The sequence below is a fragment of the Loxodonta africana genome, chromosome 13 (assembly GCF_030014295.1).
Source record: "Loxodonta africana isolate mLoxAfr1 chromosome 13, mLoxAfr1.hap2, whole genome shotgun sequence".
NCBI classification, from domain to species: Eukaryota; Metazoa; Chordata; class Mammalia; order Proboscidea; family Elephantidae; genus Loxodonta; species Loxodonta africana.
The window spans coordinates 56,418,038-56,438,795 of NC_087354.1; the positions used below are offsets into that span (position 1 = coordinate 56,418,038).

At 42.1% G+C, this 20,758-nt stretch overlaps 1 protein-coding gene across 1 annotated transcript in view; it reads right to left on the minus strand.

The window, feature by feature from the left end:
• Positions 1 to 8,813: 8,813 nt before the first annotated feature.
• The window catches only part of FAM81A (family with sequence similarity 81 member A), a 66,195-nt gene continuing 54,250 nt past the window's right edge, over positions 8,814 to 20,758 (minus strand). The window contains exons 5-7 of the mRNA XM_064267472.1: positions 18,661 to 18,796; positions 16,282 to 16,477; positions 8,814 to 11,698 (exon numbers count right to left, since the gene is read on the minus strand). Of these exons, the coding sequence (XP_064123542.1) occupies positions 11,574 to 11,698; positions 16,282 to 16,477; positions 18,661 to 18,796 (457 nt within the window). The 3' untranslated portion in view covers positions 8,814 to 11,573. The remainder of the gene's footprint in view (positions 11,699 to 16,281; positions 16,478 to 18,660; positions 18,797 to 20,758) is intronic.

Below are 20,758 nucleotides of genomic sequence, written 5' to 3' on the forward strand. Positions count from 1 at the left end.
GCACAGCACTGAAGGGGTTCAGGTTCACGGAAGGAGAAAGGCTGTGATGATCACATGGGCAATTCACTCTCCTTAAGCGGCTGCAGCAGTGCATCGACAGGAAACTACCAGAAGCTCAGGCCAGGTTCAGAAGGGGGCGTGGAACCAGGGGTGTCACTGTTGATGTCAGATGGATCCTGGCTGAAAGCAGAGAATACCAGAATGATGTTTAAAAAAAAAAAAAAATGATGTTTACCTGTGTTTTATTGACCATGAAAGGCATTACACTGTGTGGATCAGAACAAATTATGGATAACACAGTGAAGAATGGGAATTCCAGGACACTTCATTGTGCTCATGAGGAACCTGTACACAGATCAAGAGGCAGTTGTTTGGACAGAACAAGGGGATACTGATTGGTTTAAAGTCAGGAAAAGTGTGTGTCAGGGTTGTATCCTTTTGCCATACTTATTCAGTCTGTATGTTGAGCAAATAATCCGAGAAGCTGGACTATATGAAAAGGAACGGGGCACCAGGATTGGAGGAAGACTCATTGACAACCTGCGATACGCAGATGACACAACCTTGCTTGCTGAAAGTGTGGAAGACTTGAATGAAGCACTTACTAATGAAGATCAGAGACCACAGCCTTCAGTATGGATTGCACCTCCACATAAAAAAAAACTAAAATTCTCACAACTGGACCAGTAAGCAACGTCTTGATAAACGGAGAAAAGATTGACGTTGCCAAGGATTTCATTTTACTTGGATCCACAATCAGCATCAATGGAAGCTAAAGACACATTGCGTTGGGCAAATCTGCTGCAAAAGACTCTTTAAGTGTTTTTTAAAAAAAAAAAAAGTGTTAAAAAGCATGTAAGAAACGCTTACTAAACGTGTCTTGAATAGTCCGTAATGATCTATATGATTTGGCAACAAGCAGGTTTTTGGTGAGTTCAGCAAGAGCCATTTCCCTGGAATGATGAGGGTGGGAGCCAGGTTAAGCAGGAGGTAAGGAGGTGGAGACAGCAAGATTAGACCTTTTTCCACATGGAGATGTCTATGTTAACTCCTTTGGCTTTACAGGAAAGGAGGGAAACAGGCAATACCTAGAGACGGGTTTAGGCCTGCACTTCCCTCCTTTTTCACATATTTCTTCACCATAGTGCTGGGGAGTGTGTGTTTACACGCCTGGGTCTCTCCCTGGACAGGTAGCCCGTGAGGACTTACCACAGTATCTGATGCATTGTAGACGTTCCAAGTTTACGGCCGCTATGAGATGCCGAACAGAATGGCTGCTACTCAACTTGACTTCTAAGGAAAATCGCAGGGATGCATAGAATCTTGCAGATATTAGAAGCTGGAAAACACCAAAATTGAACACACTATCGTACATTCTGGAGCCCTGGTGGTGCAGTGGTTAAGAGAGGCTCCTTGGAAACACTATAGGACGATTCTACTCTGTCCTATAGTGTCACTTTGAGTTGGAATTGACCTGATGGCAACGGACTTGTTTTTTGTTTGGTTTGTTTTTTTTTTTTATCGTACAGTCTACCCTACAAAAGACAGATTGCATTGGGCAAATCTGCTGCAAAGGACCTCTTCAAAGTGTTGAAAAGCAAAGATGTCACCCTGAAGACTAAGGTGCACCTGACTCAAGCCATGGTATTCTCAATCACATTATATGCATGTGAAAGCTGGACAACGAATAAGGAAGACTGAAGGAGAATTGACACCTTTGAATTGTGGTGTTGGCGAAGAATATTGCATATACCATGGACTGCCAAAAGAACGAACAAATCTGTCTTAGAAGTGCGGCCAGAATGCTCCTTAGAGGCAAGGATGGCGAGACTGCATCTTACATACTTTGGACATGTTGTCAGGAGGGATCAGCCCCTGGAGAAGGACATCATGCTTGGCAGAGTACAGGGTCAGTGGAAAAGAGGAAGACCCTCAACGAGGTGGATTGACACAGTGGCTGCAACAATGGGCTCAAGCATAACAACGATTGTGAGGATGGCTCAAGACCGGGCAGTGTTTTGTTCTGTTGTGACATAGCGTCGCTATGAGTCAGAACTGACTCCAGGCACCTGACAACAACGACCCTACGAAGCCCACTTGTAACTTCCTCTGGTAATCAGCTTCTCATTCTAGAAAATGAGGACATGGAGCCGGTGGATTTCCAAGGGCCGTTGCCGCTGAGATGTCCCTTCGTTCTGAGCTCCCGTTGGCACGCACGCTTTGTTTGCCGCTCCACCTTCTGTAGAAGTTTCCATTCTCTCCATGTGGGGGCAGCAAAGGACAGCGAATCCCAGACGGCTGGTCTCTGGTGCTGGGGACTCTTCGCACTTCTCCGAGGGCAGGCTGCAAACGTGGAAACGCGAGAACGTCTGCACGCCCCTCGGCTCGCTCCCCTCGCGCTCGTCCCCCGCGTCTCAGAAAGTGAGAGTCGTGAACGCTCCGAGAGAGATTTTATTTGTGTCCCAGCCTAGTGCCAAGAGGAGTTAAGTGGCGGGCTTAAAAAATTAGACAGAACCCGGCAATTACACATAAGAACAGACCACAGACCGTGGAAAGCAAGCAGAAACGCCTGAGATAAGCTAATTACAAGAACTGGGCGCTGAATTTAGCTCCGCGTTTCTAGGCATCTGGGCAGGGCCGGGGTGAGGCGAGTGAGGCACTCACACAGATGCAGGGTTTAAGGGAGAGCCAAAAACTTCAAGACTCAAGTAAATAAAGTTTTAATGCAGCATTTTAAAATCAAACTTAACGACAGCCACAAAAAAATCCATGATGAACAAAACGTCAAAATGTACAATAAAGTCACATTTAACAATGTTTATGTTTTTCATCTTGCCTCGGAGAACCAAAGGCTCCAACATAGCATTGTTGCATCCAGTCTTTATTTTGTATTTTGACATGTTATTCATCGTGCATTAATTTCTTTTTTAAATATTGCTTGAGAATATTGTGCATCTTTATTACCGAGTTTATTGGTGCCCCTTTATATTTTACAGCCAAGGTGAATGCCCCCCTTGCCTCACCTAATCCCAGACCTTCCAAGTCCCTCTCATCAGGGACCATCAGATTCAAGGGTCCCTGGCCAGGCATCTACACACCTGTAACGTCCTGGCGCAAACCTGGCAGACACAGGCAGCCTGCTCCTCTTAAGGGGAGCCTTGCTGACAACACTGGCAATGGTGATCTTCCCCTGTGTCCGCACTAGCCTTCCATTCCTTCTCAAGCCATACATTGCCCCCACAAACCCAACCCCGGCAGCTCTATTTACTGAGCGGAACTGGCAGCAGGCCAGAGGAGATCTTACAAATAAAAACCTGGGAAATCGTCTCTAACAGGGGCAACTGTGGTAAATAGCATTGCAGGGATGGGGCTGGCAGATTATGTCAAGGTACAAAGCTTATTCGAGGCTGGCAGGTGAAGGGGCAGTCTTGGACAGGACTGTAAGTTGAAACCCCACTGCCATCAGTCAATGACTCATAGCAACCCTATAGGACAGAGCAGAACTGCCCCCAAGGGGTTTCCAAGGCTGTAAATGTTTACAGAAGCAAGCTGCCACATCTTCCAAGGAATAGCTGGTGGGTTTGAACTGGTGACCTTTTGGTTGGCAGCCAAGCACTTAACCACTGTACCACCAGAGCCCCTATGTAAATTCAAAGAGTGAGGAAATTATTGCACTGGACTAGGACTGTCCAATGGAACTTTCTGCAATAATGTAAGAGTTCTGTGTCTGCATGGTACAACACGCCAGCCACTAATCACATGTAGCTATGAGCGCTCCAGCTGTGGCTAGTGCAACGGAAGAACTGAATTTCAGATTTTATTTAATTTTGATTAAGTTACGTTATTTAAATAGCCGCGTGTGACTAATGGCTATCGCATTGGACAATGCAGCTCTGGACCAGTGTTATGGATTGAATTGTGTCCCCCAAAAACACACGTTAAAATTCTGACTGCTGTGCCTATTAATTTGTCCTTGTTTGGGGAAAGAGGGATTTCTTTCCAGGTGTTAACAGTTAACAACATGGTCCCAAAGTAGGGTGGGTCCTAACCCTATGGGATGGGCATCTTATAAAAAGAAGGCAGACACAGTGTCACACACACAGGAGGAAGACAGCGTGTGAGGACCAAGGAATGCCAAGACACACCCAGGGCTACAGAACCTAACCAAGACAAGGAAGCATCTTCCCCTAGAGCCTACAGAGAGAGAAAATAGCTCTGCTAACGCTCTGATCTGGACTTCTAGCCACCAGAACCGAGAAAACAAAATTTCTGTTCTTTAAAGTCACCCACCTTGTTGCATTTTGTTATGGGAGCCCTAACTAAGGCTACCCCCATGTGTCTGTCAGTTTGTCGTACTGTGGGGGCTTGCGCATTGCTGTGATGCTGGAAGTTATGCCACTGGTATTCAGATATCAGCAGGGTCACCCTTGGAAGACAGGTTTCAGCTGAGCTTCCAGACTAAGACAGACTAGGAAGAAGGACCCGGCAGCCTACATCTGAAAAGCATCAGCCAGTGAAAACCTTATGAATAGCAGCAGAACATTGTCCAATATGGTGCTGGAAGATGAGCCCCCAGGTTGGAATGCACTCAAAAGGCAACTGGGGAAGAGCTGCCTCCTCAAAGTAGAGTCGACCTTAACGACATGGATGGAGTAAAGCTTTCAGGACCTTCATTTGCTGATGTGGCATGACTCACAAAGAAAAGAAACAGCTGCAAACATCCATTAATAATCAGAACCTGGAATGTACGAAGTATGAATCTAGTAAAATTGGAATTGTCAAAAATGAAATGGGATGCATAAACATCAATATCCTAGGCATTAGTGAGCTGAAATGGACTGGTATTGGCCATTTTGAAATGGATAATCATATAGTCTACTATGCTGGGAATGACAACTTGAAGAGGAATGGTGTTGCAGTCATCACCAAAAAGAACATTTCAAGATCTATCCTGAAGTACAACGCTATCAGTGATAGGATAATATCCAACTCCTACAAGGAAGACCAGTTAATACGACTATTCTTCAAATTTACACACCAACCACTAAGGCCAGAGATGAAGAAATAGAATGTTTTTATCAGCTGCTGCAGTCTGAAATTGATTGAACATGCAATCAGGATGCATTGATAATTACTGGTGACTGGAATGCGAAAGTTGCAAACAAAGAAGAAGGATCAGTAGTTGGAAAATATGGCTTTGGTGATAGAAACAATGCTGGAGATCAAATGATAGAGTTTTGCAAGACCAATGACTTCCTTATTGCAAATACCTTCTTTCACCAACATAAACAGCGACTATACACATGGACCTCTCCAGATGGAACACACAGGAATCAAACTGACTACATCTGTGGAAAAAGACAATGGAAAAGGTCAATATCATCAGTCAGAATAAGGCCAGGGGCCGACTGTGAAACAGGCCATCAACTGCTCATATGCAAGTTCAAGCTGAAACTAAAGAAAATCAGAGCAAGTCCACAAGAGCCAAAATATGACCTTGAGTATATCCCATCGGAATTTAGAGACAACTGAAGAATAGATTTGACACATTGAACACTAGTGACCGAAGACCAGACAAGCTGGACATAAAGGACATCGTACATGAAGAAAGCAAGAGGTCATTGAAAAGACAGGAAAGAAAGAAAAGACCAAGATGGATGTCAGAGGAGACTCTGAAACTTGTTCATGAACGTCGAGCAGCTAAAGCAAAAGAAAGAAATGATGAAGTGAAAGAACTGAACAGAGGATTTCAAAGGGTGGCTCTAGAAGACAAAGTGAAGTATTATAATGACATGTGCAAAGAGCTGGAGATGGAAAACCAAAAGGGAAGAACACCCTCGGCATTTCTCAAGCTGAAAGAATTGAAGAAAAAATTCAAGGCTTGAGTTGCAATAGTGAAAGATTCCATGGGGAAAATATTAAATGACACAGAAAGCTTCAAAAGAAGATGGAAGGAATACACAGAGTCATTTTACCAAAAAGAATTAGTTGATGTTCAACCATTTCAAGAGGTGGCATATGATCAGAAACCGATGGTACCGAAGGAGGAAGTCTGAGCTGCTCTGAAGGCATTGGTGAAAAGCAAGGCTCCAGGAATTGACGGAATATCCATTGAGATGTTTCAACAAACAGATGCAGTGCTGGAGGTGCTCAGTTGTCTATGCCAAGAAATATGGAAGACAGCTTCCTGACCAACCGACTGGAAGAGATCCATATTTATGCCTATTCCCAAGAGCAGTGATCCAACCGAATGTGGAAATTGTAGAACGATATCATTAATATCATACGCAAGCAAAATTTTGCTGAAGATCATTCAAAAGTGGCTGCAGCAGTATATCAACAGGAAACTGCCAGAAATTTAGTCTGGGTTAAGAAGAGGACATGGAACCAGGGATATCATTGCTGATGTCAGATGGATCCTGGCTAAAAGCAGAAAATACCAGAAGGATGTTTACCTGTGTTTTATTGACTATGCAAAGGCATTCGACAGTGTGGATCGTAACAAATTATGGATAACATTGTGAAAAATGGGAATTTCAGAACACTTAATCGTGCTCATGAGGAGCCTGTACATAGATCAAGAGGCAGTTGTTTGGACAGAACAAGGGGATCCTGACTGGTTTAAAATCAGGAAAGGTGTGCGTCAGGGTTGTTTCCTTTCACCATACCTATTCAATCTGTATGCTGAGCAAATAATCCCAGAAGCTGGACTATAAGAAGAAGAATGGGGCATCAGGATTGGAGGAAGACTCATTAACAACCTGTGTTATGCAGATGATACCACCTTGCTTGCTGAAAGTGAAAAGGACTTGAAGCACTTACTAATGAAGATCAGAGACCACAGCCTTCAGTGTGGATTGCACCTCACCATAAAACAAAAATCCTCACAACTGGACCAGTGAGTAACATCATGATCAACGGAGAAAAGATTGAAGTTGTCAAGGATTTCATTTTATTTGGATCCACAATCAACAGCCATGGAAGCAGCAGTCAAGAAATCAAAAGATGCATTGCGTTGTGTAAATCTGCTGCAAAGGACCTCTTTAAAGTGTTGAAAAGCAAAGATGTCACCTTGAAGACTAAGGTGCGCCTGATCCAGGCAATGGTTTTTTCAATGGGATCATATGCATGTGAAAGCTGGACAATGAATAAGGAACACCAAAGAATTGATGCCTTTGAATTGTGGTGTTTGCAAAGAATATTGAATATACCATGGACTGCCAAAAGAACAAATATATCTATCTTGGAAGAAGTGCAACCAGAATGCTCCTTAGAAGCAAGGATGGCGAGACTGCATCTTACATACTTTGGATGTATTGTCAGGAGGGATCAGTCCCTGGAAAAGGACATCATGCTTGGCAAAGTACAGGGTCAGCAAAAAAGAGGAAGACCTCAATGAGATGGATAGACACAGTGGCTGCAACAATGGGCTCAAGCATAAGAAGAGTTGTAAGGATGGCGCAGGACCGGGCAGTGTTTCGTCCTGTTGCGCATAGGGTTGCTAAGAGTCAGAGCTGACTTGATGGCACCTAACAACAACAACTAAGGCTAGGAGCCCTGGTGGCACAGTGGTTAAACATTAAGGCTGCTAACCAAAAAGTCAATCGTTCAAATCCACCAGCTGCTCCTTGGAAACAGTATGGGGCAGTTCTACTCTGTCCTATACGGTTGCTATGAGTTGGAATCAACTCGATGGCAATGGGTTTCGGGTTTGGTTTAACTAAGCCTGAATTAAAGCAACGAGTGATTCTCAAATTTTAGCTTGAGTTAGAGTCATCTGCAGGACTTATTAAAACAGTTTGCTGGGTCCATCCTCAGAGTTTCTGAGTCAATACCTCCTGAGTGGGGTCTAGGAGTCCCTAGATAGTGCACACAATTAAAAGCTCAACTAATAACCCAAAGGTTGGCAGTTCAAACTCACCCAGAGTTGCCTTAGAAGAAAAGCCTGGTGATCTACTTCCAAAAAATCATCCATCAAAAACTCTATGAAGCACAGTTCTACTCTGACACACGTGGGGTCACCATGCATCTGGAATTGACTCGAGGTCAATGGGTTTGGTTTTTTGGGGAGTGGAGCCTAAGCATTTCTAACAAGTTCCCAGGTGGTGCTGATGCGGTGTTCTGGGGACCCCACTTTGAGAATCACTGGCCTAGATGGTATTCTGATGCCAAACAAATGTGGAATATTGGGTAAATCATTCTATGTCTTTGGGCCTCCGTTTCCTTATCTTGAAACAAACTGGCGGCTGGGCTTTGCAGACAGAAAGATATGGATTCAAATTCCTCCTCCTCCAGGGCCTTGAGTGATTATGTAATATCTTTCTCACTACTCCACCTGCAAAATGGAAATAACAGTACATACTAAAAAGGATAATTTCAAAACTAAATGCAGTAAAGTATATATTGCATTTAGCATAAAATTTTTGAAGTCATTTCCTGCTCAGAAACTGTATCAAATAAGATTATATAGGTGAACATATAACTTGCAGCACACCTAGAAATAAGCATTTTTATGACATAATTCTGTCAGGATCCCCAGTGCCAGTGTATTAGCTATCTAGGGCTGCACACAACAAATTACCCCAAAATGTAGAGACATAAAATGGCAAGTAGTTATTATCTCACAGTTTCTGTGGGTCAGAAATCTAGGCACTACTTAGCTGGGTGTCTCTGGATCAGTGTATTTCTGAGGTTGCCTTCAAGCAATCCTGTGGCACCAGCTGACTCCATCTGCATTGACACAACCAAAGGAAGACACCTGACTCGAAGTACACTGATAAGGTTGACTCTCTTAGGTGCTGGGAATTGGGACATTGAAAAGCTAAGCTAGTTAGACAGTGGAAACTTAAGGTCATGTAGAGATGGAGCCGGAATCAGTGGTCTGGACAGTCAGAGTCACAGAGGAAGCAAGAGTATATTTTCAGAAATAGTTTAGAACCCTGGTTAGGCAGCCAGACTGTGGAAGTAGGTTTGAATCATGGTCCCTCTTATTAGCCGTGGGATTTTGGGCAGGTTACTTAACCTCTAGATGACTTAGTTTCCTCGTCTGTATAATGGGGAAGCAAACTAGTACTTAACTAGTTGTCATGAGGATGAAACGAGTTAATACACACGAGGGGCGAAGCACAGTGCCTGGCCCGGAGCACGCTCCAGAAATGTCACTGGTGTTATTACAGAGGCGAGAAGGAAGCAGAGAAGGCAGGCAGCCCCAGAGACCCATGGAGAGGGCAATTCCCAATGACTTTCCAAGCCCCAGAGGGCCTGCCAGGACATCAGGATTTTATTTCAACCACAGAAAGGAGGAGCATTTCCTGTGGCATCTTACCTAATTAAGTTTTCACCTCACACTCAGACTTTTTAATTTAAAAATCATACACCACATTTATGTTGTAGTTTTATTCTTTTTATTGCAAATTTCTGGTAAAGGAAAGAACACGGGAGCTGATCCTTGTTTAAACTTTGGTGATAAGACAGGCTGTAGCTCAGTGGCTCACAACCTTGGCTGCACACTGCATCACCTGGGGGCCTTTCATACACACTCCTTCCGGTGCCCCATCCCTCTGAGATGCACATTTAATTGGTCTGGGGTGCAGCCAGGGCATCAATAGCTTTTTAAATTCCCCATGGGGTTCGAATATATAGCCAGGGTGGAGAGCCCCTGCCATAGCTCACTGCAGGGGTGGGACATTAGAAGCACCTGAGAAATTCAGCTGACAGCCAGGCGTCACCGGCTCACATCACCACCCCCACCCTCTTGGCCAGAGTCCAGCTGGTGTTCCCCGTTTCCCTCTTCCCAGGTGTCAGGTGTGCCGACTCTTCCTCCGTGGAGACCCTGAAGGAGAGAGACGCTGGGGGAGGTGACACTGTGGCTTGTGCTCAAATACAGAGAAGTGCACTAAATGTGGTCACTCTAGCTCAAAAAGAAAGTCACTTCCTGATTCCAAGGGAGCATAACCATTTGTTTCTTGGCAAAGTGGGAAGATTCTTCCTCTATAGAGAGGACAAGATGCATGACAAAAAAGGAAATACGCGTCAGAGGACATGCTCTTCATTGAAACCCTGACATCCATTTTTTTTTTTTTTAATTTTGTCAGGTCATTCCTCAATGGGTAAAATGTGGTATACTCTGGCAGCATATTTTATGTGGGTAAACAGTAATAGCCAGTTAGACATTTCATTAATGATTTGTCCTAAAAATAGAAAATGCTTTTATTTTCCTGAGTCCTTGGCAAACAAAGTGTTTTAAAATTCTTTTTTAAGTATTCCTGTTTTTCTTTTTCCTGGGGTACCCTCATAGTTTAGAACGGTGGGTCTCACTGTCAATTTCTACAAGCACATGTGAACAAACAGCAAGGGTGCCAGTTTTCACGACTAATCCGATACGGCGATGGAAAATAAGACACCCATCACCTACAGAGTTGCTCAAGATGGAAGTTTGTTGTTATAAATGCAATTATCAGTTTGATTCTCTGTCTATACAAAAGTGTGAATTTCTAACTCATTAATAATACTAAACGATTAATATCTGAACAGTGATAAAATTTTAGGACATTTAAAAAATACATAGGATCCCATTTTTACATCATAATTCTGATGTATTATCATGCCTTCTATTTTGTCTGCAAAACTTCTCTAGGGTACAGAGTGTTGACATGATAAAACCAAGGCACAAGAATATAGTTATGATAAGTGTATACAGACCCTAGCACTTGGTGCCAATTTGGAAAAGTTTAGAGAGGAGATCATAAAGCCTAAAAAATTCTTACATCCCATTATGGTTCATGAACAGTTAATTGTACAATACACAGGCTGTTAACCACTATTCTATTAGTAGACATATGGCTCTCACTATATAGGCTGTGGATAATTGAAAAATAGTTTTAAATATTAAAACCCAGTACAATTAGGTGGCTGACATAGATATTGTGCCTTACATTATCTGGATAATTGTCTTAAGTTTCCATTTTCATTTGCAATCTATATGGCAGTTATCAATTCTTAAGACTATTTTCATTACATAAATTTTAAGTTTTTTCCCAATTGTGAAATCCTTCTTCCCCTACAAAAGACATAAGATGTACAGGAAGATAACCAATATAAGAAAAGCACAAACAACAATAATAAAATCCAAATACGGACTCAAAAGTTGAATTTAACCTATCAGGGCAATCTCTTAAAATTTAGGGCAAGGAGAAACATTCCTGGGACAACTCATTAATTTCTTGATTTAAAGAAATTACCATGACATTTTCAAAATAGGAAACAGTCTTGGCTAGAGCATCGAGCATTAAAGAGAAAGTAAGTCTTTTCATTCGTAAAATGAAGTCTTTCAAAACCCGGGGGACAAAAATTCCGTTGAATTTAGATATGTGAAGTAAAACGGTAAAAATTGTATTTAATAATTTTAAGGAAAGTGTCTTCAAGACTCAAGGTAAACATTCAGACCCATGAAAGCACATTACTTGGCACATGCATGCCATGGATGGAACGACCCGCAATGCGGCGACAGCCTGGCTGCAGAGCTCCGAGCCCCGCTGGCAAGACCTCCTTTCAGGTCCTTGTCCCGACCCCCTTCACATGGGAGCTTCTGGCTTCTGCATCTGTTGGATTTGCTTCTGTAGCTGGTCCTTGTCCAGCTTCATCTTGGCTTCAAGAACTTGCCTGAGGGATCCTATGCTTTCATAGATGGCTGCAAACCCTTCAAGAGGCAAATTTCACAAGAGTTAATATTAAAAAATACTGTGTCAAAATTCTACAGCATATAGCAATGCTTGCTTCTAGCAAAAATTATCAACAGATGCTGTAACTATTGGAGTGCAAGTCTGATGGAGAATAGAATATTTACATAGTTTTGGAGCCCCAGTGGTGAAGTGGTTAAGAGCTCAGCTGCTAACTGAAAGACTGGCAGTTCAAATCCACCAGCCACTCCTTGGAACTCTAGGGGCAGTTCTACTCTGTCCTGTAGGGTCACTGTGAGTAGGAATTGACTTGATGGAATGGGTTTTATAGAATATTTAACATGGCATTTCCACACATATTACTTGTTTAATTGCAAAGGGTAAAAAGGAGCCATTACAATGGAGAAATCTGGCAGATACTACCTTAACCAAGTAATCAAAGCTGGCATCACCAATATCGGGAGAAGCCAACATCAAATACCTCCTGATAAAATATCCTGAGAAGGACACCACATTGCTTCTGTGGTATTTCTGTCCAAAACACAAAATCTGAATCTAATCAAAAGCAAGCAAACAAACCCAAACTGAGGGATGTGTAAAAACACTGGCCCGCAGTCTTTAAAAATGCCAGCATCACTGAGGAACTGTTACAAAATAAAGGAGATTAAACAAAGATACGTGGTGCCTAAATGTGATGTGTAACTCAGACTAGATTCTGGACCTGGCAAGGTGTGCTACAATATATCTGAAACAATTGGCAAAATTTGAATATTGAAAAAGGTTTCATCGGTGTTACATCGTACTAGAGTTACTTACGAGAATTGTCCTTATTCTTTGGGTGTGCATACTGAAGTCATATGCGTGACTTCTGCAACTTACTCTCAAATGATTCAGGAAAAAAAAAAATTGATATACACACATACATATACACAGGACGAGATTAAACAAATATAAAAACGTTAACAATTGAGGAATCTAGGTGGCGGATTATAGGTTTTTTGTACTATTCTTGTAGTTTTCCTAAATTTGAAATTACTTCAAAATGAAAAGTTAAAGAAAGAAAAAACTCCCCATCAAGAAGCATTTCATATTATTCCATATTCCTATTGTTGCTAAAATCAAAATTTAAGAAGTCTCATTTTCATGACTAAATTCAGAATTTTCTCTCAGAAAATTGTCTTTATGAAAGTCGTGCACAAATTACTTGCTAATAACATAGTTTATAAAGAAAATGTTCTACATTCTACTTGTGGTGAGTAGTATCTGGTGTCTTAAAAGCCTGTGAGCGGCCATCTAAGTCTCACCCCTGGTCTCACCCCTTCGGGACCAAGAGAGAACGAAGAAAACTAAAGACACAAGGGAAAGATTAGTCCAAAGGACTAATGGACCACAACTACCACAGCCTCCACCAGACTGAGTCCAGTACAACTAGATGGTGCCCAGATACCACCACCAACTGTTCTGACAGGGATCACAATAGAGGGTCTCTGACAGAGCTGGAGAAAAATGTAGAACAAAATTCTAAAGCACAAAAAAAGACCAGACTTACTGGCCTGACAGAGACTAGAGAAACCCAGAGAGCAGGGCCCCCAGACACTCTTTTAGCTTAGTAACGAAGTCACTCCTAAGGTTCACACTTCAGCCAAAGATTAGACAGGCCAATAAAACAAAACGAGACTACAGGGGCACACCTGCCCAGGCGCAAGGACTAGAAGGCAGGAGGGGACAAGAAAACTGGCAATAGAGAACCCCAGGTCAAGAAGGGAGAGTGTTCACATGTCGTGGGGTTGCTAACCAATGTCATAAAGCAGTACATGTACTGTTTAATGAGAAGCTAGTTTGTTCTGTAAACCTTCAACCAAAGCACAATTTAAAAAAATTATTTGCTAAAAATAATGTTCTTACTGACATGGAAAGATAAAACATGGTACTAAGTTAAAAAAAAAAAAAAAGCAGGTTATAAATCAGGATATATAGTATGACCCTTTATTTGAAAAAGTACATATGCATCCTATATGTATAGAAAGAAATATATGTTATGTATCAAAACGATCTCTACAAGAGAGGACTTACGGCTTTTAAAATTTATCTGTGTTTTTTTATCTTAAACAGTTAGAAATAGAACTACCATACAACCCAGAAATCCCACTCCTAGGAATATACCCTAGAGATACAAGAGCCTTCATACAAACAGATATATGCACACCCATGTTTATTGCAGCTCTGTTTACAATAGCAAAAAGTTGGAAGCAACCAAGGTGTCCATCAACGGATGAATGGGTAAATAAATTGTGGTATATTCACACAATGGAATACTACTCATCGATAAAGAACAGTGACGAATCTCTGAAACATTTCATAACATGGAGGAACCTGGAAGGCATTATGCTGAGCGAAATTAGTCAGAGGCAAAAGGACAAATATTGTATAAGACCACTATTATAAGATCTTGAGAAATAGTAAACCTGAGAAGAACACATACTTTTGTGGTTACGAGGAGGGGAGGGAGGGAGGGTGGGAGAGGGTTTTTTATTGATTAATCAGTAGATAAGAACTGCTTTAGGTGAAGGGAAAGACAACACTCAATACATGGAAGGTCAGCTCAATTGGACTGGACCAAAAGCAAAGAAGTTTCCGGGATAAAATGAATGCTTCAAAGGTCAGCGGAGCAAGTGCGGGGGTCTGGGGAACATGGTTTGAGGGGACTTCTAAGTCAATTGGCAAAATAATTCTATTATGAAATCATTCTGCATCCCACTTTGATATGTGGCGTCTGGGGTCTTAAATGCTAACAAGCGGCCATCTAAGATGCAGCAATTGGTCTCAACCCACCTGGAGCAAAGGAAAATGAAGAACACCAAGGCCACACGACAACTAAGAGCCCAAGAGACAGAAAGGGCCACATGAACCAGAGACCTACATCATCCTGAGACCAGAAGAACTAGTTGGTGCCCGGCCACAATCGATGACTGCCCTGACAGGGAGCACAGCAGAGGACCCCTGAGGGAGCAGGAGATCAGTGGGATACAGACCCCAAATTCTCATAAAAAGACCAAACTTAATGGTCTGACTGAGACTGGAGGAATCCCGGCGGCCATGCTCCCCAGACCTTCAGTTGACACAGGACAGGAACCATCCCCGAAGACAACTCATGAGAAATGAAAGGGACTGGTCAGCGGGTGGGAGAGAGACGCTGATGAAGAGTGAGCTAATTATATCAGGTGGACACTTGAGATTGTGTTGGCAACTCTTGTCTGGAGGGGGGATGGGAGGATAGAGAGAGAGGGAAGCCGGCAAAATTGTCAAGAAAGGAGAGACTGAAAGGGCTGACTCAAGAGGGGGAGAGCAAGTGGGAGTCGGGAGTGAGATGTATGTAAACTTATATGTGACAGACTGATTGGATTTGTAAACGTTCACTTGAAGCTTAATAAAAGTTATTAAAAAAAAAACAGAAAATAACAAAAAAAAATTTATCTGTGTTTTTAAAATTTCTGTTAAGAAATGTATTGGTTTTATAATAAGGAAAAAATTAATGCTTTTACTTTTAAAGGCTCATACACATCTCTACTATGGTACTAAATACTACCAATCTCCATGGTATGCTGAATACATGACAATAAATTCATTCAGGAAATAATGCAAAGTTAAACATTGATGAAATATTCAAATACCATATTCAAATGGCCCAAAAGACCCAGAAAGAAAATTCATTTTTATCTTCAAGAAATTCTCTAATTCATAAATTTAATTGTGGCTTACACTTAAATAAAACAAACTTTTGGCGGTAATAACAAAATTATTCTTTGGATAATTAGCTACTTTTACTTCCACGTGGCTAAAATAGAATGATTCCACAGGAGAAAATCCATGGAATCACAGAATCGCAAGGGGCTAGGCAATAATTTAGCCCAACTTTTCACACTATGAAACTGTCTTCTCTTCCCTGATCATGCTCAACCAGCCTGCACTTGAATACTTTCAGTAACAAAAGAGCTCTCCAGCTAACAAAGTCACTAGCCTCTTTTTAGGACACGTTATTTGTAAGATATGTCTTCGGGCAACTTCCATGTATTGGTCCTAGTTCTACATTCCTGAGCTCAGAGTGTAAATCTAATCCCTCCTTTATGTGGCAACACTTCAGAACTTGAAATTGGCTCGAACATTCCCTTCTACACCAGTGTGAATTAATGGGCCCTGTTGACTTCTGAGGAGGGGGAAATCATTCATTGCCAGGGAGGTATACTGCCAGCAGTAGAAACTCTGCCCTGGAAAACCCTGCAAAATTATAAGCTGATTTCTGAGACACACTGACCTTGCTTATGAACAGAAAAGAACTGACAGACAGCACGAAAGAAAACGTACAGGAGTTGCCAGCTAAGGAATCTTAGTTTTGTTTGTCTTTCCCTCGTGGTGGCTCTTCATGTATTTGGCATTGAAACGGGATTTTAATTCAATATACCGTAGCTATTAAGAAAATCACCCAAGGACGTTCCACTGTTATTACCACTGGTCAGGTTCATAGGTAGTAGAAAGTGGTTACTAATCAGTAGGATTTTAAATCAAACAGAAAATAAACCACGTAAGCTATTTTCTTTGGACCCACCAGCATTAATTTCTGCCTTCATCTCCTTCAGGTCCTCGCTCATCTGTAACTCCAGCTTGCCGATTCGCCCGTGCAGCTTCTCCTCTTCCTGCTTTGGTCTCTGTACTTCCAGAGTCTTCTTTTGACTCTCTTCTATTTTGTCCAGTCTGGCTGACATATGGCTGAGCTTCTTCTCTAGGTCCCTCTCACTGGCTCCCTGAGATCCATGACAAGAATTGCACTTGGTTACTCCAAAAAGAAAGCCTACGCTGTATTCACACCAGCCAGGATATAATTTAACAACAATCTGCAGGGAGCAGAATCACAAAGGCTGCTGGTTGCCCACCCTAATATCCATTCTCCCTTTCTTCCTTAACCCACAATTTTAAGCCGAGTATCATGCCACCCATCAAAAAAAAAAAACCAAACCTGTTGCCATAGGGTCGATTCCGACTCATAGCAACTCTATAGGACAGAGTAGAACTGCCCCATATGGTTTCCAAGAAACCAGCTGGTGGATTCGAACTGCCAACCCTTTGATTAGCAGCCAAGCTCTTAACCACTGCGCCACCAGGGCTCCCTTGTTGTATATTATATACCTATATATGTATTGCCATCAAGTTAATTCCAACTCATAGCAACCCAAAAGGACAGAGTATAACTTCTCCGTACAATTTCCAAGGATCAGCAGTGGATTCAAACTGAGGACCTTTTGGTTAGCAGCCGTAGCTCTTAACCACTACGCCACCAGGGTTTCCATGTCACTCATAACACCAAAAAAAAAAAAAAAAAAAACTCATTGCTGTCAAATTGATTCCAATTCATAGTGACCCTATTGGACAGAGTAGAACTGCTCCATAGTGTTTCCAAGGCTGTAAATCTTTACGGAAGCAGACTGCCACATCTTCTGCCACATCTTTCTCCCGCACAGCAGCTGGTGGGTTCGAACCACTGACCTTTTGGTTAGCAGCCAAGAGTTTTTAACCATTGCATCAGCACAGCTCACTTCGCCCATAATAAAGACTATGTTTTCCACTGTCTCCTAAGTTTGGTGTCACCATGTGACTAATTTCTGGTCAATGAGATGTAAGTACAAGTATATGTGGCAGCTTCCAGGAAACCTTAAAGGACAGCTGGGGCATACCCTTGCCCCTTCCTTCTTCCTTCTGTTTCTGGGATTCAGAGGTAATGGCTGGATCTCTAGCAGCTGTCTTGAACTATGAGGACAAGAGTCACTCTGTAAGACCGGCAGAGAGTTAAGTCAGAATAAGCCTGAGTTGGTGAGGACTGACAAGCTACCACATCAGCCTTGAACTATCTACATCCATGTTTCTTTCATGTGAAAAACAAATAACCTTCTATCTTCTTAAAGCCACCATTACCCTGGGGTTTACTGTTAGTTACTAAACCAATCTGCATGTAAAAATAAACAGTGATCCAAATCCCCCAAAACCTAAATATGTATTAATATGAATCTAAGTAAATCATGCAGTAGACCTTACGTAAATGTAAGAGCATACTAAAAAGGAAATATTAAATGTTTTCTTTCCTTTCCCACTATGCTTGGTTTTTATGGGAATCTGTGTCTATGGGCAAGCTTTGGAGGCCAGGATTGCAAAAACAAGGATGTAGATGGGCTATGGTGTGACAAGACTCTCTTGCTGGTGCTCAACTTAGTTCTCGTGGGAGCCTGGGGTAGAAGGAGAAGGAAGAGGGAGAAGAAAATGGAGGATTCTGTCAACATGTCCCACTGTGAGACCTCATATTGTGGTCATAATTTGATGGGGGGGTCTGGAGGGAAAAATCTATTCAACACCGGCAAAAAAGCAAAACTACATAATGAAATTAATACAAACTAGGATGAGGAGCCCTGGTGGTGCAGGCTGCTAACTGAAAGGTCGGCAGTGCAAACCCACCAGCCACTCAGTGGGGGAAAGATGTGGCAATCTGATTCCGTGAAGATTTACAGCCTCGGAAACCCTATGGGGCAGTTCTACTCTGTCCTACAGGGTTGCTGTAAGTCAGAATCGACTCAATGGCAGTGGGTTTGGGTTTGGGTTTTAGTTAGGATGAAGTTCATAACTGTTAGTTTTATTTAGAAATGTAGATGCTCAATTTGAATCATTAAGGTCTTGGCTTAAATTCATTTTGGCTGAAAGTACTGAAATTATCTGTCTACTTAGCCTTCGTTAACCAAAACAAGTTAAAGTGCTTCTATTTCTTTATAAAGAATGCAAAGAATCAACATGAACCATGGAAATGGGTTTAGAAGGAAGAAACAATTGAAAAGCTTTTAAGTGATGCTAAATAAATAAATGATAATTTGCTAGGTAATATTCAAACACTGTAGGCGTCCCCCCGTGTAACTTTACTATTTTATTATGAAACATTAATACTTACACTATTTTCCTTAACAACCAAGGAAAGCTGGTCAATTTTCTGTAAAAGTTCTTTTTCTATCCGTTCTTGTTCTTGTTGCAACCAATTCCGTGCAGACAAAATCTGGTTACTGAGTTCCTCGACTGTACCTTTTAGTCTAAGAAAACAAGCAAATAGCCTCAATGTCTGACTGACAGATCTCTGATAAACGTGTCATCATTAAACTCAGCTCAGTCAGAATAAGGTGCTTATTATCTTTTCTTAGAATTGCACTGAGCACTAAGTCAGGGGGTTGGGGAGCAGGAGGGTGGATACAACAGAAAACCATCTGATAATGCTTCCTACCGTGAGGAGCTGACTTAGTGGACACGGAGGTGACAGGTGCTAAGCTTTGCAATTCAGAGGGTCCACGGTGCTCCCAGCCCAAGGGACACAGTGCCCCGGCTCCCCTTCTAGGCTTCCCCCTTTCCTGGGCTATTCCTCCTTGTCCTTTTTATCTTCCAGGACCAGAGCCTGGCCCCCTTTCTAACGTTCTCCAATTTGCTCTTGTCCCATACCGATATTACTTATTTTTAAACCAAAACAAAACTGAAGGAAAAGAAAAAAAAGAACCCTCTCTCAATTCTCAATCCCTGCTAGTCCCTCCCCTTTCCAAATTCCTTAAACAGGTCAGATGTACTGCCTCCTCTTAATGACCTTTTTCTCTTTTTTATCATGAAAACCAAGACAAGCACAAAATAGTGTGTAATGTAAATATGCAATTTAAAGAATAATAATAAAATGAGCACTCACTGCAGTAGAACCACTAACTGTCTTTTAACACCTGCTCCCCTCTTCTTCCGCATTAGGAAGACCTGTTAACTGGGTTCACGGCTGCCTAGTCAGAGACTACATTTCCCAGCCTCCCTTGCAGCTATATGTGGCCACATGAGCGGAAGTGATGCGTGCAACTTCCTGGTCACATCCTGAAAAACAAAACTTCTTGCCCTGGACTCTCCTCCGGTCCCAGCTGGGTGGGAAGGGGCAAGGACTGTGCAGTAGCCTGAAAGACTGCACCGAGCTGACAGTGTTGCCCAACTTGCTCTGGACCCCACGCCATTGAACTGTTACGTGAGAGTCTTAATTTATGCAGCTGTCTCCCCAGCAGCAGGTTAGGACATAGAAACACTGCCAGCACCTCAGCCGCCGTGAGTAAATACTTCTCCATCACACATGGAAGTAACCGTTGACCTGAATTTGCTGTTCCTTATCATTTTACTTTGTGGTCTGGATCCCCAAACAACATATTTTTCAGTATTGCATTTTTTTCTAATTGCGGTAAAAATATATATAACAAAGCATTTGTCATTTCAACATGTTTTTCATGTAAAATTCGGTGACAGTTATGCTCCTCATGCCGTACAACCATCACCGCTATCCATTTCCAAATTTTTCCATCACCCTTAACAGAAACCCAGAAGCAAAAAAACCCCAGACCCGTTGCCATTGAGTCAATTCTGACTCATACCAACCCTAAAGGATAGAGTAGAACTGTCCCATAGGGTTTTCAAAGAGTGCCTGGTGGATTCGAACTGCCTACCTTTTGGTTAGCAGCTGTAGCATTTAACCACCATGCCACCAGGGTTTCCAACAGAAACTCAGTGCCCCCTAAATACGCATATTTTTGAACTTTAGGTAAGTGGAACAATACTACAGTGTGAGTTTTCTACACCTTTTTTTTCACTCAACTTTAGGAGATTTCATCTATGTCGATGTGCATGGCTATAGCTAATTCATTTTCACAGATGAATAATATTCCATTTATGAATATACTATGATTTATCCATTCTTCGATGATAGACATCTGATTTTTTTTCCTCCATCTTTGCTATTAAAAACAATGATGTTATAAAAACACTGATACGTATCTCCTGGTTCTCACATGCAAGAGCTTCTCTAGAGGATGCACACGTCCAACTTTACAAGGAAACACTAAATTGTTTTCCAAAGTGGTTGTACTAGTTCACATTTTGATAAGTGGTAAAAGAAGCTTCTTCCAGCCTCCATTAATGCTGTTGAGAGATCAGTATTGGCCTAATTTCTCCCTGTGTCTCTGTTTTAAGATCTTCTATGTTTAGTG